At 47.2% G+C, this 27917-nt stretch overlaps 1 protein-coding gene across 1 annotated transcript in view; it reads left to right on the top strand.

Moving 5' to 3' along the window:
• Nucleotides 1-4336: 4336 nt before the first annotated feature.
• The window catches only part of IQCA1 (IQ motif containing with AAA domain 1), a 122367-nt gene continuing 98786 nt past the window's right edge, over nucleotides 4337-27917 (top strand). The window contains exons 1-5 of the mRNA XM_064585845.1: nucleotides 4337-4347; nucleotides 13257-13581; nucleotides 16593-16712; nucleotides 19882-20073; nucleotides 22181-22252. Of these exons, the coding sequence (XP_064441915.1) occupies nucleotides 4337-4347; nucleotides 13257-13581; nucleotides 16593-16712; nucleotides 19882-20073; nucleotides 22181-22252 (720 nt within the window). The remainder of the gene's footprint in view (nucleotides 4348-13256; nucleotides 13582-16592; nucleotides 16713-19881; nucleotides 20074-22180; nucleotides 22253-27917) is intronic.

Below are 27917 nucleotides of genomic sequence, written 5' to 3'. Positions count from 1 at the left end.
GCCTGAATCAACAGTGTGATGTTGATGAAGGGCCTACCAGCCCCCACCTGGGAGGTTCTGTTTCACCAGCTTAAGTCTGAAGGACACTGACTTGAGGACAGCGTGACAATGAGCATGATCGCAGGGGAGCCTAATATTTTGCCATGGCACAGAACTTGAGGGTGCTTGTCCTGTAATCAGAAAGACCGGGGCAGGGGCGCGGGGGCTTAAACGTTTATAAGTCTGCTCTGCTAGAGGAGGGTTGTTCTGCTTGGCCTGGAGCCTTGAGTAAAAGGATAACAGTGAACTCTACAGAACCAGAGTGGACTTTCGATAGGGGCCGGGCGGTCCCTCTCCTTGCCAGTGTGTGGGCAGCAAAGGTGCACTCAAGGGATGGGAGTGTCCTGGGGCCTGAAGCACTGGGACACGGTCGAGTGGACAGTGTCTGAGGGCTCTGGCAACCTGCCATTCCTCCAGGAAATGAGCCTGTGATAAGGAAGCCTGAGCCCTTCTGCATGGCTATCCCCTCTATTCCTTGCAGGCAGAAGGCAGCCAGATACATCACCTTTCTCGACAGCACTGTGGGAACACTTGTGCTTTTCTCAGAACGAGCATTAGCAAATATTTGCCCAAATGATTGCATATGGGAGAAGATACATTTTCCCGGACACCTGGCAGTCTGATTATGAAGCTGCGTAAATTATCAAATACTGAGGACAAAGTCACCTTCTATCTCCCTAGTTAGGCAGCATTGATTTTTTTTTCCTTAAAGGATAAATGATTTGAGAACCACTGTTTTTAATCACATTTGTCTCACAGAAAACAATTTTTTTAACAGATATTAAGATAGTTGTTGCTCCCAACAAAATGATAATAGTCAGGGGTATAGTCTTTGAAGTGAGATTATCAGGTGGTTTGAATGCCAACCCCACCATCTCCTGGACTGTGGCCTTGGACATACTTAACCTCCCTCGGTCTCAGCTTCCACATGTGTCAGATGGGGATGGAAATATTACCCGCCTCATAATGTTAATGGGAAGATTTCATGAGTGAATATATGTCAGGTCCCACAGAGTGCCTGGCAAACAGTAAGTGGCCAATAAGTGGATCAGCTGAGCAGCTGCAGAGCTCATGAAATATAATCAGAGAAAACTCTGTTTGTTCTCCTGCTATGCAGACTCTGGGAGACCTTGTTCCACTGTCTTCCCACACCGAGTACTTGTTTGTCCTTTGAACATGACTTACATCTTTTGATTGCTGGATTTTATCCTCAAGTGATTTATGTTCTAGAAGAGCCCGAGTTATGGCTCTTCCTGAGTGTCACCTACGCAACGGCCCATTCTGCCTGCTCCCAGGATGGCAGAGCCCAGATTTGGTTCTTTTATCTACTGTTCTCTTTCATAATGCCCGTAAACCCTGATTTCTCTAAGACGATAATGGTGATCACGTTTCCCAGCTGGTCCTTTGTGCTATCTCAAGATGTCACAGAGTAAGGTTGTAATGTCTGGGGTCGCTGCAGACATTTTATGACCATGAGGGAAGTCATCCAACATCTAACGGATGACAACTCCAAAAGATGGAAAGACCTTCAAAGAAGGATGATGTCACTGAGCCACTGAAATAACCAGCTCCAAAACTGTCTCGCCTCTATTCTTGGAAGGGAGACTATAAATCCTTATTGTTCAAGCCATCAGACATTGGATTTTCTATTACTTATGTTTGAAAACATGCCAATTCATGCACGAGTGCTATATTTCCTGAGGGCTTTCATATTTGGGAATATTGACTTCAGTGAGGAGAAATATCTTGGGTCACCTTTCTCCCCCAAACCTTTGTAAATGTTGCTACCTTTTCATCTGACATTGAAAGCTACCATGGGGACATCTGAGGCCACCAGATGCCCCTACTACTTCTCCCTGAAGTTCAATCACACCTCCAGATCTTTGGTGTTGGTTGTTCTATACCAGTGTTTCCTGGAATACAGTGAGAACTTTGGATCTGCAGATTTAGTTCTCTTCTTTCTTTCTTTCTTCTTTTCTTTGAAAAAAAAATTAATATTGGAGGACTCTCTTTTTAAGGAATAGCAACTAACCCCTTTCTGATCGCTCAAATGACGCAGTCTTTTTCCTGTACATTCACTGTAGTTGATCCAAGCTTTTCCTGTAAGTCGGTAATTCAGATGAATTGTGCCCAGTCTGCTTTTTGGTCTTTCTAGTTTTGGTTTCTCTATTGAATATTTCTGATTTTGATTTGGTTGCCTTAGCTGTATCATCTCTCTCTTCTCATTGTGCTGCTTTATTTTTTCTCCCAAACCTTATTCTATTAAGTTAGTGTTATTATTAATTTATTCTATGACATGGGACACATATGAAGAATTTGGTTACATTTTCTTCCAGACTAGGTTCTTCATCTGTTTCACCCATGTCATAATTCTGGGTTTTTTTTAAGATTTTATTTTATTTGAGAGAGAGAGGGAGCCCATGCATGAGTGGGGGTGGGGAGGGGCAGAGGCAGAGGGAGAAGCAGACTCCCTGCTGAGCAGGGAGCCTCAGTCCCAGGACCCTGAGATCATGACCCAGACCGAAGGCAGATGCTTAACTGACTGAGCCACCCAGGCGTCCCTCTTTTGTTTTTGTTTTTGTTTGTTTGTTTTCCCTTCCCCTGTTACTAACGTCCTACATTTGGATAGTAGATTTGTTGCTTCTGTCTTATTTAAATCTAACACGGATTGCTCTTTGTAAATCTTCTGTTCAAATATAATGTGAGCAAATTCTCCTTGACTGCTTTCTCACTATATCTGAATGAGTTTGAGAGCTGGAAGATTGCATTTTTATCTACTTTTCTATGACCTGTATACGCACTGAGGATTAGGGCTGATCCACTGGATGTGTGCAAGTCCTGGGCTCTGCTTGCTCCTGAGATTCTGTTAAACTTCTGCCACCATCCCCCACCCTTGTTAGGAGCCCACCCTGTTTCTGTGACAAACTGTCCTTGGATTTTGAATCTTTGCCTCTATACAGTGCCAAGTCCTAGAAAGTGGCAAACCCTAGTGATTTTTCCCGGCTCTGGACAGGTCCTGTGGGCAGTAAGGGCTGTTTTCTACTCGTGATAGTTTTGTCTCACCTGGATTTCCCCAGGTAGCTTGCTTCTCATCTCACTTTGCAGATTCATGTCTTCCTTGTATCAAAAAAGCATTAGTGAGGAATCTTGGTATTTTGTCTACTTGGTTTCCTTCCCTAGTGGGGATCTTTGGGGAACGGGGATGAGATTCAGATGCCATTCTCCACTGCAGACTTTTATTTCACTGAGCACAATTTTTTGAAGTTTATGGCACAAAGTTTTACTTAATTTTTTGTTTAGTTGCTCTTTTCTCTTGTTGTTGTTTTTCCTGATTTTTGCTCTTCTTTTGTTCATTTCATTAGTAATCGTGGAAGAGAGGTTCTGTGATCCAGAATCACGCTGTCCTTTTTATGTAGATGCCTTCTCCATGCTCTTTCAACTGCATTGGTTCTGAATATATATTTCTGCTGGAATTGCAGGTTATAAAATTTGCAAATTCACTAAAGATGAAGAAAGAAGGGCAGTGAAAGCAGACACTCACAGCGACCTGCTAATAACTAACATCCACGTGGCATTTTCCATTCACAACACACTAGCTCCTTATCTCACTTTCATTTCGCCCAAAAGGGCAGGACTGCTTCTGCCCTGTATCCCCGGACCCCAAGTCTGCGCTTGGCCCGGAGGAGAAGCCCAGGCAAGTTCTGAACAAATGAATGACTGTCATCCCATTTTACAGATGGGAAGACTGAGGCTATAGTCAAGGCCCTTGTCCAAGAGGGGGCAAACGGGGAAGAGGGAAGACGGTGTGGAGGACGACGAGCCAGCGGAAGGGACCTGGGCCGGTGGGTCCGCCGGGAGGTCAGCCGCTCACCCTGGTCCCAAGCAGGCGGCGGCTCCCTCCCGCCGACCAGCATCCCGCCGCGCCAGGGCGCGGTTGCCACGGAAACCGGGCAGCAGCGCAGGCGCGTGGAGCTCGGGGGGCGGGGACGCGCCCGGCCGGACGTAAGCCCGCACTGCGCAGGCGTAGCGTCTCGGTTGCTAGGTTCCGCCTCGCGGCCACTGTAGGGTTCCCGAGCCTCCGGGGGCCAAGGGGACGTTCGAGCTCACCCCTCTGTGCCTGCGCGCTCTCGCCTTTTCCGGCCCAAAGCGAGAGGATAGCCCCGATCGCCGTCCGCCTCCTCCTGAAGGGCCTCTCCGTGGACGCCCCCGCTGGTGGTGCGGCGCCTGCAGCGGCCGCCCTTCGGGGCGAGACGGAAGAGCTTCCAGGCGGGCGAGGGAAAGAGGGAAAGTAGCCACCATGTCGAACGCGTAAGTGAAGGGCTGCGGGCTGAGAGCCCCGGGCGGGCGTCCCCGGACGGAAAGAGGGCTCGCTCTGCTGCTGTGCCTTTTCCTTCTCTGCCCTCCGCTCCTTCACGTTGGCAAATGAAGGCAGGCCCGGGACAGAGGACCAGGTTCTTGTGGACAAGGAGTGGCATGCGCTAGGTCTCCCTCCTCCGGGTCGCACGCCGCTCCGCCCGTGGGGATGAGCCCCCGTGAGCCCGTGGCTCACGCCCTTGCTGCCGTCCTAGCGGAGCAGCAGCGCCTGAATTCAGGACGTTGCGCACATCGCCTGCTTCTTTTGTTCGTCTTTCCCAGTTACACGTGGATTGCTTTGTGGAAACACCCAGGCCCCGCATTAAGGGAGGAGCTTGAGGAAGCTCTATGGCACCACTCTGCTTCTCACAAGGAACCGCCGTGGGCGGTGGGCGCACCGGAAAGGGGGTGCGCCCAGCGCTTGTTTCGTTGGGTCCTCGCCGGGACCATTTAGGACGAGTGACGGGGCTGATCCTGCGGGCGCCGCGCCGAGTGTGGGAAATACGGCAGCGCGTGTGATCTTCCCGACACCCCCTAATGCAGGGCCTGTTAATATTGTTATTCCCATCGTACAGCTGAGGGATCGGGCGCAGAGAGGCCAAGTGGTTCATCCCGAGCAAGCGGGCGGTGCCATCCCAGCCTGCAGGCACGCTCTTACTAACCCTATTGGTAGGGGGGGAAATGAGAGCAGAGAGATCGGGGCTTGCTGAGATGCGGCAGGCGGGCAAGATAGGGAGCTCAGTTTGGGGCATGCCGAGTTTGAAGGGCCTACTGGAGGTCAAGTAGGCAGTTGAATATTCGAGCCTTGAGTTCAGGAGAGAGCTCTGTGTATGAAATATAAACTCGACAGGTGTTGGTATGTAGACGGACTTTACTGACACGGCATGAGTGTAGACAGAGAGAAGGGGTCATCAGGTGGTAAGAGACTGGGGAACAGAGACCGGCAAAGGGATCAAAGGTGTGATCCGTGAGGAGGAAGCAAAACGGGGGTGTTCTGGAAGCCAGGTGAACAGGAAGCAATGTTTCTGGGAGGAGGGAGCGACAGACTCAAACACTGCTGAGACAAGTCAGAAGAGAACCGAAGTGGGCCATCCGTTTAGCAAGGCGGGGCCCGCCGGTGCCCTTGACCCTCGCGGGGGATGGAGTAGGAAGGTTGCTGAGAGTGGGAGGGAACAGGAGGAGAGACAGTGAGCATGGCCAACCTTTTAAAGTTTTGCTATAGCTGGTGCAGGGAAATGGGGCCAGGAGACAGATTTTTTTGAAGATAGGAAGCAATGGCATGTTTCTTTGCTAAAGGAAAGGGGATGGTGAGGAGGACGAGGGAGCAGTGGGGTGATGTTGCTAGTGGGAACATGAGCTCCAGCAGGTGGCTCGAGGTCTTGGCTTTGAGGGAATTGAGGACGGTAGAGTCTGTCGGTAAATGCTATTCTTCGGTAGACACCTTGTGGGGTCCTGGAAAGATGGTGTAGGGAGTAGACGATGGGGACAGTGAGGGGCAGTGGTGATGCCACCTGATGAAATGAGGTGCAAAGCTAGGGGATGGGGCAGGGAGAATGATCTGGAAGTGGCGGTGAGGAGCAAGGACATTGACCCCACGCCCCGACAGCGGTTGGAGGAGTCTGGCGGAAAGGGAGCCTCTCTTGTGAGGGCTGCAGGGAAGGACAGCGGGCCTCCCTGAAGCAAGAAGGCCAAGGGAATATTCTGGAAAGAGGACAAACAGCTACATAGTATTGGAAGAATTTGAAGATTTATCCTATATAAAATATCTTGGGAAGAATTCTCATTTTGCAAGATTTAGATTTTTCGTCGAAGCACGTGGTATGTGTGAATAGTCCAGTCTTCCCTTCCCCCACCCACCTGGCTACAGAAAATCTGCCAAGCTATAGAAATAACAGTCTGGCCGTTTTCAACTGTCATATTCCGTCTTCTCTACCCACAATCCTCCTGACTTCAAAACCTGCAACATTTCTTGGTCATATGCTCAAGTCTGAAACCAATCATGTGCTTAAAAAAAAAAAAATTCTAAGTAGTCTCATGGATAAAATACCACCTTCTCTTTACAAGGTGCATTTAAAATTTCACGAACACTTTCACAGCTGTTATCCCATCCCACAGTAATCCCTTGGGGTGTCCAGAGAGGTGTCCTTATCCAGATTTGCCACTTGAGGAAGTGAAGGCACAAAGAGGCTGTGGCAAGTCTGAGACCCACTGCCTCAGGAGACAGCATGAGGTCTCCCCATGCCCATCAGCTGCAGCGCGGGCAAGAGACTGGGGTGTATGAGTGCCTGGACCATACTTGGCAGCAAGGAGAAGCGAGGTCCTGATGCATGCCTCCGCACGTGTGCACTTTGGAAACATTGTGCTGAGGGAAAGGAGCCAGACCACAAGGGCCACCTACTGTGTGGGCCCATTTATGTGAGATGCCCACAGTAGGCAGACGGATACAGAAATTAGATTAATGGTGGCCAGGGGCTGGGAGGAGGGGGGACAGGGGCTCCTCTTGGGGAGATGAAAATGTTCTCGAGTTAGATAGAGGTGGTGGTGGTGAATATACTAAAACCCACTGATTGGTGGGTTTAAAGGATAAAATTATGGAACGTGAATCATATCTCAATGATGTTCTTATTTAAAAAAAAAAAATTTGCGGGCGCCTGGGTGGCTCAGTTGGTTAAGCGACTGCCTTCGGCTCAGGTCATGATCCTGGAGTCCCGGGATCGAGCCCCACATCAGGCTCCCTGCTCGGCGGGGAGTCTGTTTCTCCCTCTGACCCTCCTCCCTCTCATGCTCTCTGTCTCTCATTCTCTCTCTCTCAAATAAATAAATAAAATCTTTAAAAAAATTAAAAAATAAAAAAAAATTTGTCCTGCGACATCCCAGGTCTCACGTAATGTTCCCGGGCACTGGCTCAGCAGAAGAATGCAGGGACCGAGGGGCAGCGAGGCGGGGCGGGGCTCAAACCGGGCGGGGACTGCATGCAGGGGCAGTGCGGGCTCCCCAGGCTGGCCAGGCTGAGTCACAGTGGCCAGGCCCTGGCGGTGCAGAGGCCGGTGAGGTTGTGGCCAGTGGGCGCACAAGGAGGAGCGTCAGGACAGCAGGGAACCTGGAAGGCAAGGACGCCAAGGTCAGTGTCCAGAGGAAAGGGTGATGATGCGGGGTGGGCTGGCTCACATGGCTGCCTGATATTTCCCATCACCCAGTGACCCGTGCCTGGTCGCTCCAGAAGAGCAGCAGGTGAGGAAGGAAGAGGCTGCCGCCCAAAGGCAGGACTTGGAAAGCTCAAGCTACCAGGAGAATCCTCAGCCCAGAGTTCCAGTGAGGGGTCAGCTCAGCCATGGCCCTGGAGGGGTTCCTGCCTCTTTGACCCTGGGCGGACGCCAATGAGTGCACAGAGCTAGGGCAGCAAGTCTTCCCCGGGCTGGGTCTGTCCCAAAGCGGAGTCCAGGCATTCCTAAATTCTGGGTGCGTTCCGTCCACCAATGTGGGTGTGGTTGCCCCTGGTGGAAGCACCATCTACACAACATCCCTTGATCACGATGGGCGTGGGTCTTTGTGGGATTCAGGTCACCCCACCTGCACCCCACAAGGCAGCCTCCGTGGGGTCTTGCACAACCTTGGTGCTTACTGGCATGTTCAGTGCTTTGAAGTCTGATAAATGCCCCTTACTTTTCATCACTGACCCCAGCCCCACATTTAGAAATTATGACTAGATTTATTTATACAGACTCCAGTATATCATTCCCAGATTCTCGGTAATGTTAAATCTGCCTGTCAGTCTCAAGACTCTGCTTTCTTGGGGCGCCTGGGTGGCTCAATTTGTTAAGCAGCTGCCTTCAGCTCAGGTCATGATCCCAGGGTCCTGGGATTGAGCCCCACGTCGGGCTCCCTGCTCAGTGGGAAGCCTGCTTCTCTCTCTCCCTCTGACTGCCACTCTGCCTACTTGTGCTCTCTCTCTCTGTCAAATAAATAAAAACCTTAAAAAAAAGAAAATTTAAAAAAGAGTCTGCTTTCTTTTTTTTTTTTTTTTTTTTTTAAGATTTTATTTATTTATTTGAGAGAGAGAGAGCATGAGATGGGGGAGGGTCGGGAGGGTCAGAGGGAGAAGCAGACTCCCTGCCGAGCAGGGAGCCCGATGCGGGACTCGATCCCGGGACTCCAGGATCATGACCTCAGCCGAAGGCAGTTGCTTAACCAACTGAGCCACCCAGGCGCCCGAGTCTGCTTTCTTTTTATCTTGTCTCTCCAGCCTTCTGCCTGTTCTGATCCTCCGCAGCTAGCATTCTAGAATTTTCTTCAGTTACATCTTGTGTGGCTCCCACCATATTCATTCTTAGATGTTTAATCAGTAGTGGGAGAGGGGTTTCATTTTTCGTATTTTTCTCTGTGTTCAGTGTTTGTGGCTTTTATTGATGTCTTGCAACTTTGCTGCATAGTTGACTTCTTATATTTTGTTACCAATTTCCTTGGATTTTGCCACTGTGTCATTTACAAGCAGTTTCTTAAGTCTTTTGTGTGAATCCCTTTTCTGTCTGCTTGATGTTCTTTCACTCCTGTCTTTTAGATTTCTAGTGTGTCTCCTGAAAATATTTTTGGTCTCCGGTGTTCAGCGTTTTGAAGGGCTGACAGCATCTGTTCTTTGGGGTATGCGGGCGGTATTCTTAATCAGGCATATGCCATAAATTAAATTTATTGAGCATTTTCTTGTCATCTGTGGAAATAATCTTCAGTTTGTACCATTCTGTTGCTGTATTTAGCTCAGCTAGTCTTCATGCTGAACTCTCGCAGATTCCTGGGATGACCCCTCCCCGGTCAGAGGGAACCACTCTTTTGATCTGGGGCTGAGTCCTGTTTGCTAAGTGGGATTTCAGATCCGAGTTCTAAACAAAATTAGCCTGTAATTTTCTTCTGTAATGCTGTCCTGACAGGTTTAGGCCACAAAACAAACCACATGGCTTTCTGTTTTATGTGAACATGGGTTGGACAGCTGGTGTCACCCGTCAGGTCAGGGGAGACCTGAGTGTGCCGCCCCCCTCAGATGCTCGGAGTCTGGGCTTTGGTGAACTAGGAACAGGCTCAGCTTCTGGGCACCCTTCCCAGCTTCACCTCCCCCGGGGCAGATGCTTGATAAGCCAGTGTTCATTGTCCTGTTTGTTTCTGTCTTCCCTTCCCCCCTCCTGTTTGCCTGGTTTTTTAAGGTGCAGAAGGCAGAATCGCCACCATACGTGCGCCACCTGATGCTGGGACCCGTTGGGCCCAGAAGGTGTTGCCGTTACTGTTCTGGGATGGGGTCGTTTCTAATAGATAGTCATTTCTTCTGCAAGGACTGGCAAGTCCTGTGCTAACCAGAATCTAACTGCCCCCTGTAAACGTTCTCTCTTCATAAAGCCATCTGGCAGGATGTTCTTTCATTAGCGATATTTTTTAAGTATGTCCAAGTTTGGAGACATCTGACACTCGCACCCCCCGGGCGGCGTGCCCAAGGCAGTATTCAGCATCCACACTCAGTGGAGGACTGTGGGGAGAGGTGTATATTCAACTGTAAATCTTGGCCCATCACAGCTACGCCACCTGATTCGTCACCCTCATTTGCTTTCACCCTGAAGAATGGGGGCCGCAAAGGGGCTCAGACTGTGAGCCCTGGAGCCAGACTGCCTGGACGCGGGTCAGCTCTGCTGTGCCTCTGTTTGCTCCTCTGTGAACTGCGGGGATGACAGCACCTGCTTGAGAGGGCTGTTAGGTTTATGAGAGCTGATACCTGTAAAGCGCTTAGGACGGTGACCAGCATTATGTACTTTTGAGCTGCTTCCATCCTCATCCTCATCCTCATCCTCATCCTCATCATCTGAACCTGAAAGGCTCTTCACCCACCGAGAGAACTTCTGACTTTTGGCCAAGGAGATGAAAGTCTCTCATCTCTGTTCCAGGAACATAAAAATAAGAGATTTAAAAAAAAATGTTTTTTTAATGTTTTATTTAAAAATTTTATTTTTAGGGGCACCTGGGTGGCTCAGTAGGTTACGCATCCGACTCTGGATTTTGGCTCAGGTCATGATCTCAGGGTCCTGGGATGGAGCCCCGCGTGGGACTCTGAGCTCAGTCAGTGGGGAGTCTGCTTGTCTCCGTCTCCCACTGCCCCTCCCCCTGCTGGCACGCACACACTCTCTGAAATAAATAAATCTCCCTCTCTCTCTGAAATAAATGAATAAATCTTAAAAAAAGTCTTTAATTGTTCTTTTAAGTTTGTATTACTTGGTAACATACTAATATGTATTTATTATACTGAATAGTGGAAGAGTACATTTTAAAATAAAATGAAAATATCTTAAATTGAAAAACTAAAGAATTGGAATTTTTTTAATGCAAGTTGAAACTCTCTGCACCAGGAGCAGCGTGGGAGTGCACAGCAGAGAGCAGAGGCAAGCAGGAGGCCTGGCCAGGCCCTGGCACAGGGACGGGCACTGTGCTCTGGGATTGCTGCCCCAGCGGGGCCTGGTTCCAAACCAGCCTGGAGGACTGCAGCTGGACCCGCATGAAACCGGGTGGGATCGCCCTTCCCAGCAGGATGGAGGTGGAGGGCACGTGCCTACAGCCTGCCCTGGGCTGTAGTAAGACACCAGCTTCTCAGCTGGAAGGCAAGCTAAGGAACTCATAGGCACTCAGTATATATAAAGAACCCCCATAAACTAATAGACAAACAATCCAATGTAAAAACAAGCAAAACAAATGGATAAACGATCTGAGGAAGAGAACTTGCAAACAACCCCTATGCAGGTGGATATTCAATCTCATTTGCAACCAGGTGAATGGACATTAGAATGTTGAGACTAAATTTCTCACCCATGATCTTGGCAAGAGTTATGATTATGTATTTTCTGGTGATACTGGTGGTTCTTTTATTTTTGGTCAAGGTAGAGGCGGTGGTACAGTGTAGAATAACGGTTCCAAGCCCAAGACGGGGCTCAGACACTGACCTCACCTCTGAGGAGCAGGCCACCTCCTCCCACCTCAGCGGGAGTAACAGGAGCCTTGTTCATGGAGCGTGGCCAGGGTCACACCTAGCACAGGTCACAGCATGCGGTCAATTCCAGGAAGTAATGCTGGCAATTTCTCAGAGGGAAGTGTGGAGAATGAGTGAGGAAGGGCAGGTAGTGGGAGCAGAGCCGAGCACCAAGAGGGGATGCCCGCTAATGACCTTGGGAAGGTCGATGAGGGATTCCCAGTAAAACAAGGTGGATTTTATGAGCAATTTTATTTCCTGCTCTTCCTGAATCACCTCCAAAATGGCAATAGGGGATGTCAAAGGCTATAAACACACGAGGGCCAAGGGAACGTTAGAGCATTTGCCAGGAGCTATCACGAGAACATAGAAGGAGGGAATGCAGATGAGATGAGGGGGGAAGAGGCAGGCATATGGGACCTGAGCGCCAGCAGAGGGGGAGGGAAGAAAAGCCCACCTTCTGGCAGAACCCTGGCAAGAGAGGAGGCAAGGTCTGGTCCTTCTGAGGTGGGGCTAAAGGTGGTAGGTCTGCCTAAGGGGCATTTTGACCCCAGAGAGCAGGTGCCCAGCCGCCCCCGTGCTGACAGAAGAGGCTCGTGCAGGCAGCCTGGACCTGGGGGTGCCACACACAGGTGAGAATGGGGTTGGGAGGCCAGGCTGGTGGCAAAGAGGAAGGGAGAGCCCTCACTCCCCTTGACCCACTGGCTCCATTCAGGCAGAGATTGAGCCCCCCCGGCCAGCACAAGAAAGACCTAATGGGTTGTGGGTTTCCCCCTCATCCCAGGGAAAGGGCCAGGATCCTGCCCACCCTCTCACCCCCGGGAGAGTTAATAAGCCTCTTCCCAGACACACTGATCTTTCCATTAGCCTTTCATCTGATTCTGGGACATAAAGAGAGCCAAAGTCACCCAAAATGTCAACCAAAATTCTGCCTTGGATGTGTTGGTCAGAGTCCAGGCAGGAAAAAGATGGCACCCTCAGCAGGATGGTTAAAAAAGGGACTGGCAGAAGAGATGGAGACAGAGTCTCAAGGAACCGATGAGGGTCATGGGGCGCAATGCAGAGCGGCTACCACCCTGAGCCTTTGGTAGAAGGAGGCTCCCAACCGTGTGCTGAGCCACCAGGGAGGCAGTGGGAGAGGACAGACCTGCATCTCACTCTCCTCTGCCCTCCAGCTCCCTGTCTGCTCCACAGACCTAGGGGCCGGCCTCCCACGCCAGCCATGCCTTGCTTCTTATGTCCCACATTATGGTTCTCAGGTTCACAGTTATTGCGTAGAGCTGTAAGTCATTCACTCTCCACTGCAGGGACTAGTCCGCTGGGAATACACTGCAGTTTATTTATTCGTTCTCTTATTCATATACAGTTGGTTATCTCCTTGTTCAGGCTATTGTAAAGAAACGCTTTTATGTTCATTGTAATACAGATTTACAAGAGTTTCTCTGGGGAATGATTGTTCATTCAGAGGGTCTGCCCGTGTTTGACTTTACAAGGTGGTGCAGAATTACTTTCCAACGTGGTTGTTCCAACTCATAGCCCACCAGCTGTGTGTGTGGACAAGTCAGTGGAAAACTCTGGCTCACAGCTTCTTCATCTCTGAAATGGGTGTAATCATGCTGGTTTTACAGGTACGGTGAGGAATCACTCTCATCACTGAGGTGAAAGGATTTTTAAGCTGCGTAGGTGATAATGATAGCGGCAGTCATGTCCGAAAATCACGTGCACCTCAGAAGAAGACATAAATGGTCTAAAGGGAACTGTACTCCGTGCTCCAGGTTCACATTTGATGCCGTGTCACCATTTGTTATTCCAGATGCCCATTTTGTATGGCTCACAAAGGAATTTGCACTTATTCTCTGTCTTTCCCCAGAATGTATAATAAGATGTGGCATCAGACCCAAGAAGCCCTCAATTCTTTGCTTGATAAAGAGTCTCAGAACACGATGGAATCACAAAGCAATCAAGTTTTCATCTTCCAAATGTTGGCCACCTTCTACATAAAATACGTGCAGATCTTCAGAAACCTGGAGGATGTCTATGACCAGATCGTCCACCCGCAGAAGCGAATATTGATCCGAAAAATACTGGACGGAGTGATGGGTCGCGTCCTGGAACTGAAGAATGAAATGGTGGAATTGGAATTAACGGAGTTTCATTATTTTGATGACATCCTACAGGATCTAAAGTTGGCTCCTGTAAGTACTCAGCTTTTTCTCTTATCCGTTTCTTGTTATTTTAAATAAGCTATGTAGGTCTCTAACCAATTTTCTACAGACTTTCTAGACATCTTTGCTGATTGTTGTATGAAAAGTTGAAGCGTTGCCCCTCAGCTGGGCCATACCCCCCTGGACAAGGATTGGGTCCCTGTAGTTTTGGGCACAGACAAATCTTCACACAGCCCTTGGGTCCATCGGACACTGAAGTTGTTTTCTTCCTTGTCACCATGGTGTCTGCCCAGATCTGTTGGCTGGAGTAGGCCATCTCTTCCATAAATATCCTGGGACACAAACCCTCCCGATTTCCAGTCGAAGTGCCCCTACTTCTGTTTCCAAAGGAGATCTCCCTCTGGCCTCTGCTTCCCATCATCTTCTTCAGGATGAGCAGCCTATTGGTTACCAGTTCTTTCTTCCCAGATGGATGTGTTTCCTCCTCTGCTTTGGGTCTTTGGTGACTCGGGGATTTTTGGCAATAGGCCTTTGAGCCTCAGACAAGAAGGAAGGGCATCCTCCCTCTCTGATGCCCTGGAGCTGTGAGCATTCTGCCCCACTGCTGCCCTCCCGACCTTCACTGCCAAACACCCAGGGTCTCTTCTGACGCACTGTCTGGCCGAGTCTGCCAACGCCAGTGGACAGACAGCTCACTTCAGTGTCACGGTCCTGGGAGCTCACTCTTCATTTTGAAAGGAACATTTCCCGAAAATAAAATTAAAAGGAGACAGTGTTCAATTTTCTACCTGGTGTTTAATGCCTCTTCCTTTTGAAAATATTTGGGATTCTATCAAGTTTATGTTTCTTTCTGGAATAGACTTTCCTAACATTATTACTGCACTTCATTAGAATGGACTCTAAGGAATAACTAAAATGATTAGAACGTGAAGATCACTCCAAAACTTTTGTGTTTATTGCATTTGTTTATAAGAGTGTGGATTAAAGCACCAGATTTTTTCGATTAGGTGTACTTTACTCACCCATGTGAGTCTATCAGGAACACCTGAGGATAAACATGAAATCAAATCATTAAGTCATATCCCTAAATTGAATTAACAAAGTAATATAAAATGTGTTAATTTAATGCCAAGACTATTAAATAATATTCTCAAAGCTGAAGAATAAGAAATTTATGAAATTTATGTGGTGGGCTCCTTCAGATTTTCTGGTTCACCTGGTTCATCTTCTCAAAGGCCATGAGCACTGAAAGGGGTGAGGAATGAGGGACATTGTCCAGGAACCTTTCCTGGTGGGAGACTCTCAACTGTGTTTTCCACCATTTCCGAAGGGTGCACGGTGAGCCACGTGATGACACTGGGGCACGTCCAACAGCAGCAGCATGGACCCCAGAGCTGTGCCGGGCCAGGGAGACACATGTGTGCCATCTCTGGGAGCTGCTACGTGGCTCAGTTCTGCACCCCTGTCAGGGCCTCCATGGCTGCCACCTGCACAACACACAGCTCTCCGTACAATATGACCCACAGTCCGACCACAGCTGGTCAGTTCGGGGATGGGTACTGGTGGCTGCACCAGGCAATCCTTCCCTCAGAGATTCTGAAACTGAGACAGAGACACCAGTTCCTGTCTCGGAGTCTGAACTTCAGGCTCCCAAATTTGTGAGTAGTTGGAGCCTTTGTTCTGAGATGCTCAGAAGAATGAAGAAAGCTGCTCTTGAGAGTGAAGGAGGGAGAGAACGAGAGAGAGAGAGAGAGAACAAAACAGACTCACCAAGAGGAGCAGAAGTAAATGGCAGAGTCCTGAAAGCATCTTCATCCCTGGACACATCCCTGCTGATGAGGAACTCCCCACTGTGTTCCTGCCCTAGGTCCACAAAGTCTTAAGTCCATCCATCAGTGTCCCCTACGGCTAAACTAACCGGAAGAGTGTTTCTGCAGCCTGCCATGTAAGGAGCCTTCCTAATAGGTCCCTGATATAGAGAAACGTGTCAGGGAGAGAGGGAGTTTCTCTGCCATAAGAAGTGTCCTTGATTCCACCCCGTAGAGGATGGAAACTCCGTTAGTCTAAGAAAATTTGGTTTTCAAAAACAGTTGCCACCTGGTACTGATATCGTCTCACCAAGTCCTAAAAAAAGACACCCCTTTACGGGATAATGCTTCTTTAAGGGAAGGCCTGTTCAAAATCCCCTGGATGGGGGAGAGGGTGTGGGGAGTTACACCAGAATGGGAAGAAGGGGAGCTGACCCTGAGGACCAGAACCTTAGCTTTGCCAGGCCAACTGGTCTACCAGAGGCAACCAGGAGTGTCTGAGAGTCTAGGACAGTGTTTCTCAATGGGGGTGCCCAAGGGCCCATCCCATACCCCCGAAAAACACTTCTATACTCCTGATTGTTGAACTTGGGCTGGTAAACCTTCGTGTGACCTCCACTAACTGAAATACTTGGTAATATGCATAAATGAAAAAACAGAAGTTGATATTTATTGCATAAAAAACAAGTTTCCTAATAAAGCAAATGAACTTTACCAATAATTTTTGTAATTTGGGGTAATTTAGGTAAAAATAAGAACAAATTATTAGGGGAAAAATGTGATCATTTACATGCAAGTAATGATACTGATGATAACTTACGAGATTGAATTCAAAGATCTCTACATCACCATGCTTTGCTATCTTAGTCTGCATTATTATTTTAGGTAGGCTGAGATGATATTATGTTTCTTTAAAGACCTTCATTAAGTTATCATTAGTTAACTGAGGATTAACTGATGTGGGTTCTCAAGTTTTACTGTAATGATTAAAACGAGGGCCATGGTGATGGTTTTTTCTTGTGACTTTGTGTCTCCTCAACGGTAATGAATTCTCTTCACGCCACCTACCTCATCACCTCTTAAATCAGGATGGGAGGTAAAGTGCGTCTCTTTGATGTGCAGTCCTTACTGCATAGCTTAGATGGATTTGAGTCCTGGAATTGTGACAAAAGTGGCAGTTTTGACCAATTGTGACAAAATTGTGCCCTTTGGCTCATTCTTTCTCTTCTCTAGCAACAATTAGATATTCCCATTCCCAAGTATTTTTTGAAGGAGAAGCTGGAAGTCATCAAAGGAAGAGAGAAAATCCTTGCTCAGATATTGGCCAACACTGGACTAGATATACCTGAAAAGGTTCGTATATTATTTTAATAAACATCATTCCATAATCTATAAAACCTTTTTCCGTGGCTCCTGATTGTGTGAGAGACAGATTATTTCCAGTGGGAAGAAAGCAGCACCCGCCCCTCGTGCTATTCGGTGTATGTAAAAAGTTGCTTACCTTGGGGACGTATTTTTGATGATTCCTGACCATTATTTTTCAAGAACTTAGAAATAGAGATCAAAACATAATGCTTTGTTGGTTAAGTCAGTATCTCTGAGACTGAGCAGATTTATCAGCTCGGTTTGATTTTTCGTCTCAGACCCCTAACCTAAAGTCAGAAGCAGAATGCTTTCATATGAAATAATTAAGCGTTAAGCTAACCTCCTGGTCAGTCTTTCCCTTCCAGACTTTTCCGCACGGCACTGCCACATCCACCTTCTGACAAGTCTGCTTGTGCATTTCAGTGGCCCTCGCTGCCTCCCGCGCATCAGTGCCTCACGGCCCTGGCTGGTCATGGCCCATGTAGGGAGGCGGCAGTTGGCCATCCCAGCTGGGACGATTCCAAGTGAAAGGGGCACTGTCAGTAACTCTGCTGGGAAACAGGTGCGGCCCCAGTGCCCAGGGGAAACCAGCACATGTGGGCTTCCTACAGACAGGCCCCGTTGGGTGTTGTCAGCCTGGGTCCTGGTGCCAAGGAAGATTCCAAGCGCAACCAGAATGACAGTGGGGTGGGAGCAGGACGTGCCCTGTCTGCCTGCTGCAGGAAGTGCTTGGGGTGCTCTGTGCTCCCTCTCGGCCGTGGACATGCTTCATGCTGCATAGAGGGCTCACTCTTCTCCCCACAGCCCAGCCTGTCGAAATGGTACTCATTCATCAGAGCCCGACCTGATGCAGCACCCCTCCAGAAACCTGACCCAACTAACTCAGGACCGTCTCTCCTTCCTTCGCCTCTCCCCTAACTGACTGATCCTCCCTCTGCATTGCATCCCTGGAAATCCGTCCTGGGGCTATTTCAAGTAGGGGTCATCACCATCCTTGCACATGTTGGTGCCTTCAGTCCATGCATCATTCAGAAGGAAGCACTCAGCGCTTCACCCAGCTCCCCCAAGGTATCTCCTGGCATGAAACATTGACAAGCAGTGCAGAATTCACAGAGGATTTTATAGGGGAAATGGAGGAGGGCGATGACGTACACACTATGGTCAAACCCTAAAAATTCCCCTTTGCTGTTTCCCCTTTCTGCTGTCCCTCTTTGCTGGTGCAGGGTCAGCCGCTGGGAGCTTTCTCTCCGCAGCAAGCCCTAGCTGGCTCCACTAGGTAGAGCCGTCCATCTCCATCCCAGCCCCAACTTCTGATGGGCCCAACATCAGCAACACGCCGGGCTCTGGGCAACAGCCCTTGGCATCTGTGTGACTTTCTCATGCCCTTCAGTGCCTCACGAGACCCCACTTTCACCTCAAGCTGCTTATTTCTTGAAGATATATGCAATATATATCCCAAAAAGAATTTTGAGAGGCAAATATTGCCATCCAGTCCTACATCTTTAATGCTTAGTATTTACTCTTGGGCCCTCTGTAAATGCTCAAAAATGAGTAGACCACTCAAACCCTCAGAAGTCTTCAATAAGGGCTATAATGATTTCCAGAATGACAATATGGAATCTAAAGGAAATAATAATACAATAATAACTAATATTTGCAGGACACCTACTATCTGCTTAAGCTCTTGTACATACCTTGTGCGGTTCAATGCCGACATGGTATCCATTCTACTCTAACCTGCTGAGTGCATTATTGGAAATGTGCGCTCACTGAAAATTTGAGGTGATGAGATCTCACTGAAAACCAAACTCTGAGGAATTGTGACATGAAAGAGCCCCTCAAAGGGAACCAGGGCACCACACTGGGGAGCAGAGGAGGAGGGTCAGTCTTGGTTCAAATTGGCTCTACCCCTTACTAACCACGGGAGCTCAGGTCAATTCTATTTCTTCTGTCAGCCTCGGTCTTAACTCTTGACTGGTCACAAAAATACCCACCTTGGGGGTTGCTTTGTGAATTTGCCGAGATTATCTATGAAAAGCCTCTGGCTTCTGTAGGGTCTCAGTAAATGCCCCTTTCCTTTCCCTGCTCCTTCCTGGGCACCGTCCCCCCACTCCCACCCCCACCCCCACCCCGGGGCCATTACAGAGAAGACATCATCATGGGAAACAGGGGCCCTGGTGATGAATCGGAACACCCCACACTTGGGACCTCAGGGTCTGGCACCACGTTCTGATAAGGTGGCCATGCTGCCCTCTGAGACCTTGGCAAGGATTCAGCCCATGAGTGGGTGTTTTCTGATTCAGAAGGCCTCTCCTTTCTGCCTCTGTCCCTGCATGAGGCTCCACCCAAGCCAGGCCACATCCCCAGCTTCTCCCGAGCCCCAAGGACCACAGAGAGCCTCACCCCTGAGCCCACTCAGAGCTCTCGCAGGGCTCCGGATGCCCCAACAACCTTGCTCTTGACCCTCCTCAGGAAATGTCACAGCCCCACACCTGGCTTTGCTTCCCCCTAGCCCATCTGAGGTCCCCAAAGGCAGCATTTTACCGCATGAGCCCTGGTGTTTCTCCAGTCATAAATTACCCATCCCATTTGGATGTTTTGAAATGCAAATTTGTAAGTACTAGAAGACATTTCACATATAAACTGAATACTCCTAAAATGATTTTAACATTACTCATATTTACTAGATCATCCTAATGGATTGGATGGATTTTGAAGTCAGCATTTTACCTCATGTGTATTTTACATTTTAAGTTCTCATATTAAAGATGTGCTTTTAATTTATATGTTTCTACTATTAAGTTAATAAAACATGAATAGCAATTTTGAGTTTTATTGAATCCATTTTATTAGCATTCCTGGTATAATTTGCTGCCAACCTAAAATATTGTGGAACTAATTGGTATTTTGTTCGGAATGGTAGAGGAAAACTTAGGGGGTTTCTTAAATCGGGGACCAGAGCAAGAGCCACGGCATGTTATCAAAATTCACATAGTTAATGAGTGAGATGGTTAGTATTAAACCACCATCAGACTCTTCATCAACAGTTTGGGAACTCCTAGCAAGGTTGTGTTTAGAAGTAAGCACATGATGTATATGGAATCAACTGATAGAGTTAACATGTTTAAACATTGATTTAACTTGAAAGTTTTCACAGAAATACACCGTAAAGGGTATCCCCCTAGAAGAGGCTGTTAAACTAATCCAGATCGCTGAGAGAGCACGGCAAGGTCGCCTAAGAGCGATGTTCATGAAGCAAATCTTCCTCCAAGAATACAGAGCAAAGCAAGCCAAGATCCTTGGCGAGAAAGTTGCTGACGTGGGAGCCGCCGCGCTGCAGATTCAGAAGGTGCGCGCGTGGTGCTCGTGTTGCTGGGGACAGGTGTCTTGACACAGATGCACCCCAGGGCCAGGGGTGAGCTCTGAAACCCCAAATCCCAAAATCCTACCTTGAATAGAGCTGGATTTTAAATTCCAGAGAGATTTTTTATCTTACCCTGGAGAAACCGTTAACTAAGCTTGGTCGTGTTTTTTAAGATTTTATTATAAATAGGTATAGAATGCAGGGCATTTGGTTCAGATATTTTTAAAGGTCATTGATAATTGTTGGAAAGAATGTGGCTCAAAATTCATTGAGGATTTATATCCTCAGTGTGTATTCACACACAGACGTAACCATAGAAAGGGAGCAAGGGTCCACACCTGCTGGCTTGCACAGGTGTGTGCTTTTCACAATACCAGTGACCGTCACTAAGCACCAGGACATCGATGTTCCCTTTAGAAGTGGGCCTGAGGTTTCCTCCCCAGATGAGCACTGTGGGTTTGCACCCGTCTGTTCCCAAATGGAGGCTAAGGTTGCTTGCAGGAAAATGCGGAAGCTGGCTTGTGGGACAAATGAGAATGAGAAGGGAGGGAAGGAAGGCACCGGGACACAGACCCCAGCCAGAGAGTCAGGACCCCATCCCTGCTGGGCTCTGAATGGGGATGGAGTGGGGGGGCAGTGGAGGCACCCATAACAGACTGTTTCCTTTCAACTTTCTGTGAAGATAGGAAGTTGTAAACAAGCATCTGAGTTCAGAGCTGAATTGTACCAGTCTTGGACGTGACCATGTTCTATTTCCCCACATTTTAATGACAACTTTTCTCTTAAAACTATGAAGCACCACCCTTAGATCTAGCCCCACACTCCTGAACTCTGGAAGTTTCTCTTGAAGACACCCAGGTAGGGGACTCTCGCTAATGAGACTTATAGCCATTTCTTCTCTCCCGGCCCCACCTACCTTTATGGACATAAACATTGTGCACATTTGAGATGTATGACGTCATGATTAGATAGACATATATATTGCAAAGTAATTATCACCGTAAGCGTAATTAAAACATCCATGGCATCACATAATTACCAGTTTTTATAGTGAGAGCACTTTAGATCAACTCTCTTAGCAGCTTTCAAGGATACAACATGGCATTGGCTACAGTCACCATGCTGTGCATAGACCCCCCAGAACTCATTCATCTGAAAACTGGAAGTTTGTACCTTTTGGCCACTTTCACCCATTTTCCTCACCCCCCAGCCCCTGACAATCCCGAATCTACTCTGTTTCTAGAGGTATTTTAGATTCCACATCTAAGTGAGATGATACAGTAGTTGTCTTTATCTACGACCTTTTTCACTTAGCTCACTGCTCTCAAAATTCATGCATGTTGTTACAAATGTCAGGATTTCCTTCTTTTTTTTGGCTGAATAATATTCTGTTGTGTGTATATACCACTTTTTTTTATCCATTCATCCATCAACTGATGGGTTGTTGCCATGTCTTATCTATTGTCAATAATGCTGGGATGAACATGAGGGTGTAGATATCTCTTCAAGACAGTGATATCACTTCCTTCAGATATGTATCCAGAAGTGGGATTGCTCGGTCATAGGGTAGTTCTGTTTTTAACTTTCTGAGGACCCTCCATGCTGTTTCCACAGTGGCTGTGGCGGCTTGCATTCCCATTGGTGCACAAGGGTTCCCCTTCCTCCTCATCCTCTCCAACACCTGTCGTCTCTTGTCTTGTGGATGAGAGCCATTCTGACAGGGGTGAGGCTGTCGTCGGGCCAGCAGTGGGCTGTGTGGTTAGCCGATTTGCTTCCAGATCTTGGGCGAGTGTGGATCCTGTCCAGTCCGTGGGTGAACGGGACTGCCCCAGGCGCCACTTGTCCAGAAGGGCGGCTCTGGAACAAGGCTCCACAGTTGGGTCCTCAAACAGCGAATAGGCCATTTCTGTGATTTGTTCTTTCTTTAAAATTTTTGCCTGTGATCACAGAAGAAAAAATACTCCATCGACGCACATGCATGCACAGCCTTGACTGTGTAGTCATTATACCGTTTGAAATGGGAGAAAGGGTAGGATGGTGTTCTCTTTAATTTTTTAATGTATTAGACAAGTAACCATGTCTTTGCTTTTAGGTCTGGCGAGGTTTCCATCAAAGTAAGAAAACCGAGAAACAGAGAGAGGAGGAGATGATATTCCTGGGTATGGTAAGTCCTCTTGCAGACAGGATATGCATGTGGGTTTCCTAAGACTCGTGTCTCCCTTAGAGAGTTTTTGTGCAAAGAGAGGAGAGAAAAATAAATGACCAGTGACTTAAAAGAATGGAATTGCCTGTCCTGTACAGAAGTGTGCCCCGGGGTGAGGGCCACACAGAGCGGGCGCGTGTCCGTTTACACATCTCTGTTAGAGTACGTGGGCCGCCCCAGAAGTGGAAACAAGCTACGAGTTGCTCACAGTATACCGTTCCCTCGTGATGTCTGCTCTGTCCCCTGGTAGCGTTTGTGGTCAAGAGAATGGGTTTGCTCCAAGATAGCTGGCTGTTTTCGGGTGATCTCCACAGTGAGCACTGAATCAGAGTTGAAAGGGTACGTATTAGGTGTCCGTTGCCGTGTGACAACATTACCACAATTTAGCAGCTTGCTCACACACTCATCACGTGTTCTGTGGGTCAGCGGTCTGGGCTTAGCTGAGTCGTCTGCTCTCGGGATCTCGCAAGGCCGAGGGCCGGGTGTCATCGGAGGCCCAGCGGGGGTAAAATCCACTTCCAGGCTCATGTGCTTGTTGGCAGGACTTAGTTCCTCGTGGGCTGCAGACCGAAAGCCTATTTTATTTTGTTTGCTGGAGGTGGCCCCCAGCTCCGCATCGGGTGGGCCTTTCCATGTGGCCACTTGCTTCATCAGAGCTGGCAAGGGAGAGGGGGAATGCCTACAACCTCATGCAATGACCACTGAAGTGGAGTGTGTCACCCTTGCCCTGTTCAGATCGGTTAGAAGCAAGCATGGTGCACACCAGGAGGTGGGGATCTTTGGGAACCATCTTAGAGTCTCCATCTGTCCAAGGAGTTTTCTGCATTGTCTGCACCATCAAGCCAAAGGCCTCTGAGGAGGTCTTGCTTGTCCTCTGCCTGAGCGCCTCCTGAACGTAGAGCCCCTGCTTCCCAGGGCTGCCCATTCTGTTCCGTTTTAGAAGCTTCTTCCTTTCATTACCTGAAGCCTGCCCACCTATAGGTCCCGCAGCCTGGCTGTGGTTCTGTCCCCCGTGGCAACTCAGAATGTGTATGCTTCCCCATCGCCTGATGAGCCTTCAAGGATTTGAAGACAGCTCTTGAGCCCCCTGTGCCAACTCTTCTCAGAGCCAATTACCACCACCGATGGTGACCATTCTGGGAGCCTTGCTTCCTGACTGGCTCACTTTCTCTAAAAAGACATTACAATTTAAAGGAAAAGCAAGCCTGTTACCACATTGACTGGTGCGTTGGAATGATCTACATCATTCGGGGCTCCATGTTTAACGCCAGGATAAAAACATCACACGATAACGTTGATAGACACAGTGACCGAGTCTTTGAAAATGCTGATCAGGAACCAAACTCTGGTGAGGCTAAAAGAAGAAAAGAAAACACATATATGCTGTATATAACCACAGACACCAATACGTTAAAAAAAAAAAAAAAAAAACCTATTAGTATCATGAGTGACTAAGGTCACAAATTAGAAAATACTGAACAGAGAAGATTATCTAGGGAAGTCTGAATATCAAAGCAGACCTAAGAGGTAAAATACCTCAATAAACCAGTCACTGCAGCGATTGCTGGAAATGTTTTCCAAGCACCGGGGTTCGTTTGGGTCCTGTGAGAGGTAGGGGCCAGGATGGAGTTGGACACGCAGGTCATTTACTGGGAGGAAGGGAAGGAGGGGCGGAGAGGCCGGGGGAGCTCCACCGGGAGGCAGGGGTGACGAGGCAGGGGCGAGGCAGAGGGATGGGGAAGGAAGAGCCAGCACGATACCACACTTCCAAAACAGAGGCCGACACCATCTTTATAAATCTATGCTGATAAAAGAAAAGAGAACCAGGAATGGGGATGCCAGGTCTGGGCAAGGACCCAGGGACCAGGGTAGCGCGGGGACCACTCGCGGGAGTTTAAGTGAGCGCCCACCCGCCTGAGGAGAGTTCGTCTCATCACACACGTTAAACCCCTTATGCCTGTTTGCTCAGAAATCCCAACCCTTTGCAACTTCTTTGCTGAAAAAAAAAGAAGGAAGTGAACAAAATTTACAATATATAAATATTCATATCAGGGTAGTTTTATAATTGTAGATTGATGCCCAGTTAAAACACCCCATTGTATATCTTCAGAAGTGATGTTTAGAGTTTCTCTGTATGGTCCAAAATGTAAAGTATGAACATGTGATTCTATTTTTATACTTTTACTTATTCTTGCATTTTCCTATGATCAACGTGTATTTTATGTCTAAAAAATTAAATAAAATACATGTTCAAAATTTTATCAGAGGGGAAAAAGATAGGAATCATGGTTTAAACAATTTGTAGCTTTTTTAACTGAAACTTCATGTAAGAGACGCTGAGCTCTAGGAAACAAACTGAGGGTTGCTGGAGGGGAGGTGGGTGGGAAGGTGGGGTCACTGTGTGATGGGCATTAAGGAGGGCACTTGATGGAATGAGCACTGGGTGTTACATGCAGCTGATGAATCACTAAATTCTCCCCCTGAAACTAATACAAAAAGAAACTTTAAAATTAAATAATATCAATTCAAAATACCTTTTCCCAATTCTGTGTACTTCTTATCAAATGTGTATCTCAATAGGACAAAAATCAGGGTTTAAGATTTTTCCTTTCTTTCTATTTATAACAGTTAATACACTCAGAGAATACTGTAAGAAGTGAAAAAAAGTAATGTAATTTATACTTTTTTAACCAGTGTAAGGATGTAGTTTTCATTATATTACTCTTTTATTTCTTTTTGTAAGTTATATTTGCTAATACTGCACTTCATCTTCTCACTTTTAGAGAAATCAAGGGGTCTCCAGTGTGTGGTTGATCCAAGAGCACGGAGGCAGTCAGCTCCGTCGTTCTGTGATCAGTCATAAACATGTCCCTTGAAACTGTGGTTTCCCATCAGGTCTTCTTGTATAAAAATATTAGATGTTCTTTTCTGAGATTTTAGGATTTAAAAACATTAAAGGATCTTATTGGTGATATTGTTAAATATAGAAAAAATGTAATTCAGTCCCACATTCAGGATATTGCTGTGTCACTGTCACCAATTTGATGATGGCACATTCTGAATAACAAATGGTGTGGCGAATACACCTGGTCTTGGAATGTCTTGTATCTCCCTTCGGCCCCGCATCCTGGACCACTCCGCCCACAGCTGTGACCTCCAGGACTACCTCTGTTGTCAGCACAGAATTTAAAATGTGAATTATTTTGCTTGAGAAAGGAATTCAGCTCCATGTTCCAGACACTTGGAAGAGCATAGTCCCCCGGTGAAGGGCCATGGGACCGCTGCATGTGTTTATAAAGTCTCAGTTGTGACGGCCCACCTTTATTGGTCACAAAAATATGGTAAATCATACCTGAGTATGCCTATATGGTTTAAGAAACACCTTGATCTTGATCACCTACATTCTTGATTTCCCTTTGATCTTTGATAAAAGATAAGTCAACATTTATTTTGGGGATTGAGACCCTCACGGACTGCAGCCCGTCCTGTACTGTGCGGTTGTTGGGGCACGCTGTGAGAGCCACGTGGGCAAGTGGTCTCTTCCACTATCGCAGATTATAAATATATCTATATATTAAGTAGGCTCCAAGCCCAGTGCAGAGCCTAAGGCAGGGCTGGAACTCATGACCCTGAGATCAAGACCTGAGCTGAAATTAAGAGTCAGACACTTAACCAACTGAGCCACCAGGCGCCCCGGAGATTTTTATGGTTTAACACATTTGCTGGGTGGCATACTATCTAGTCATAAAAAGAAGGAAATCCTGGGGCACCTGGGTGGCTCCATCAGTTAAGAGTCTACCTTCGGGGCGCCTGGGTGGCTCAGTCGTTAAAGCGTCTGCCTTCAGCTCAGGTCATGATCCTGGGGTCCTGGGATCGAGCCCCACATCGGGCTTCCTGCTCTGCGGGGAGCCTGCTTCTCGCTCTCCCACTCCCCCTGCTTGTGTTCCTGCTCTCGCTATCTCTCTCTCTGTCAAATAAATAAATAAAATCTTCAAAAAAAAAAAAAAAGAGTCTACCTTCGGCTCAGGTCATGATTCTGGGGTCTTGACATCGGGCTCCCTGCTCAACGGGGAGTCTGCTTCTCCCTCTCCTTCTGCTCCTCCTCCTGCTTCTGCTCTCTCTCTCTCTGCCAAATAAGTAAAATCTTTAAAAAAAAGAAGAAGGAAATCCTGTCGCATGCTTTAGCATGGGCAAACCTGAGGACATTATGTTAAGTAAAATAAGCAGTCACAAAAAGATAACTACCATGTGATTGCACTTATCTGAGGCACCCAGATTCGTCAAACTCAGAGAAACAGAATAGAACAGTGGCTGCCAGGGCCTGAGGGAGGGGGAGAGGGCAGATGTTGCCCAGTGGGCATGGAGTTTCGGTTTTACGAAATTAAAAGTTCTATAGATCTGTTTCACAACAATGTGAATATCCTTAACACTACAGAACTGTATCTTCAAAAATGACCAAGGTGATAAATTTTGTTACGGCTTTTTTACCACGCTTATATATTTTTTTTTTTTTAATTCACCAGGACATTGAAATGTATACTGAAGTGGTTCTATAAGAATCATGAATATTCGCTAGTGGTCAAAAAATACAAATTAAAAATTAAAGGAGATACTGTGTTTCCTTGAATCCTGATGTCATCGATTATAAGATGCATCGCGATTTTTACAAGATACTGTCAAATAAGCCAAAACACAACCTAGATTGTAAGACACATCCATCCCTATTTTCAGATACATTAAACTAAGAAAACTATGCATCTTAGAATTGGTGAGAATAGGGTAAGTTCTTTCTATCTTATAAGCAAACAAAAAAAGTTTTTTCAAGTTGTGATTATTGACAAGAGTGAGAGGAGATGCTGTTTCTCCTACATGAGTTACATCAACTCGGCCTTTCTAAAAGACCGTGAACAACGTGCCCCAAGTTCGTTAACATATTTAAATCTCTTCGCCCCCACGCTCTATTTCTGTCTTAAGGAAATCATCAGAAACAGATTTATGTGCATGGGAGTTTCCTACAGTGTTCTTTTTAATAATGAAAAACTGGGGATAAAACCCATCAGAGTAGGGACGTAGTTCCATAAGTCCTGGTGGACCTACATTAATGCTGTAGTGTATCACCATGGAAAAGCATGTTCATGACTAATTTTTGATGACATGAAAATGCTCGAAGTGAAAATTCAAGGTGTAACATTATACATAGAATATGATTTCAACTAAATATATTCACACATCTATGCACATGCTAAAGAAAGAAAAGATACCACATTCAAATAGCACTCTTTTTTTTTAATGTGGGGACTTCAGAAGATTTTTTTCTGTCTGTATGTGTATTTTCCAATATGCTTAAATTTTACTGCAATAACTGGAAGAAAGTACACATTTAAAATGAAAGCAAATGGCTGTAGAATCATATCAATTTTTTTCTCCTGAAATCTCCACACCATTTAGTGCCTTCGGATGGGGAGATAGACAATGACACAAATTTGTTTCTCTGTCCCACCCATCAGAGGCACATAGATGCAAGATGTCATGATAAACACAATGGTTTACTCCACTTTGTAGTTTCAAGACTAAACTAGCAGTCAAAAGATTCAATCTAAGATCATCTAAGTTTGACACGGAATTT

Source organism: Mirounga angustirostris, unplaced genomic scaffold (assembly GCF_029215605.1).
Source record: "Mirounga angustirostris isolate CCGP_5_RB_7025 unplaced genomic scaffold, mMirAng1.0.hap1 SCAF_3, whole genome shotgun sequence".
Lineage (NCBI taxonomy): Eukaryota > Metazoa > Chordata > Mammalia > Carnivora > Phocidae > Mirounga > Mirounga angustirostris.
The sequence above is the reverse complement of the archived record's forward strand: the minus strand, read 5'-3'. Positions and strand labels throughout refer to the sequence as shown.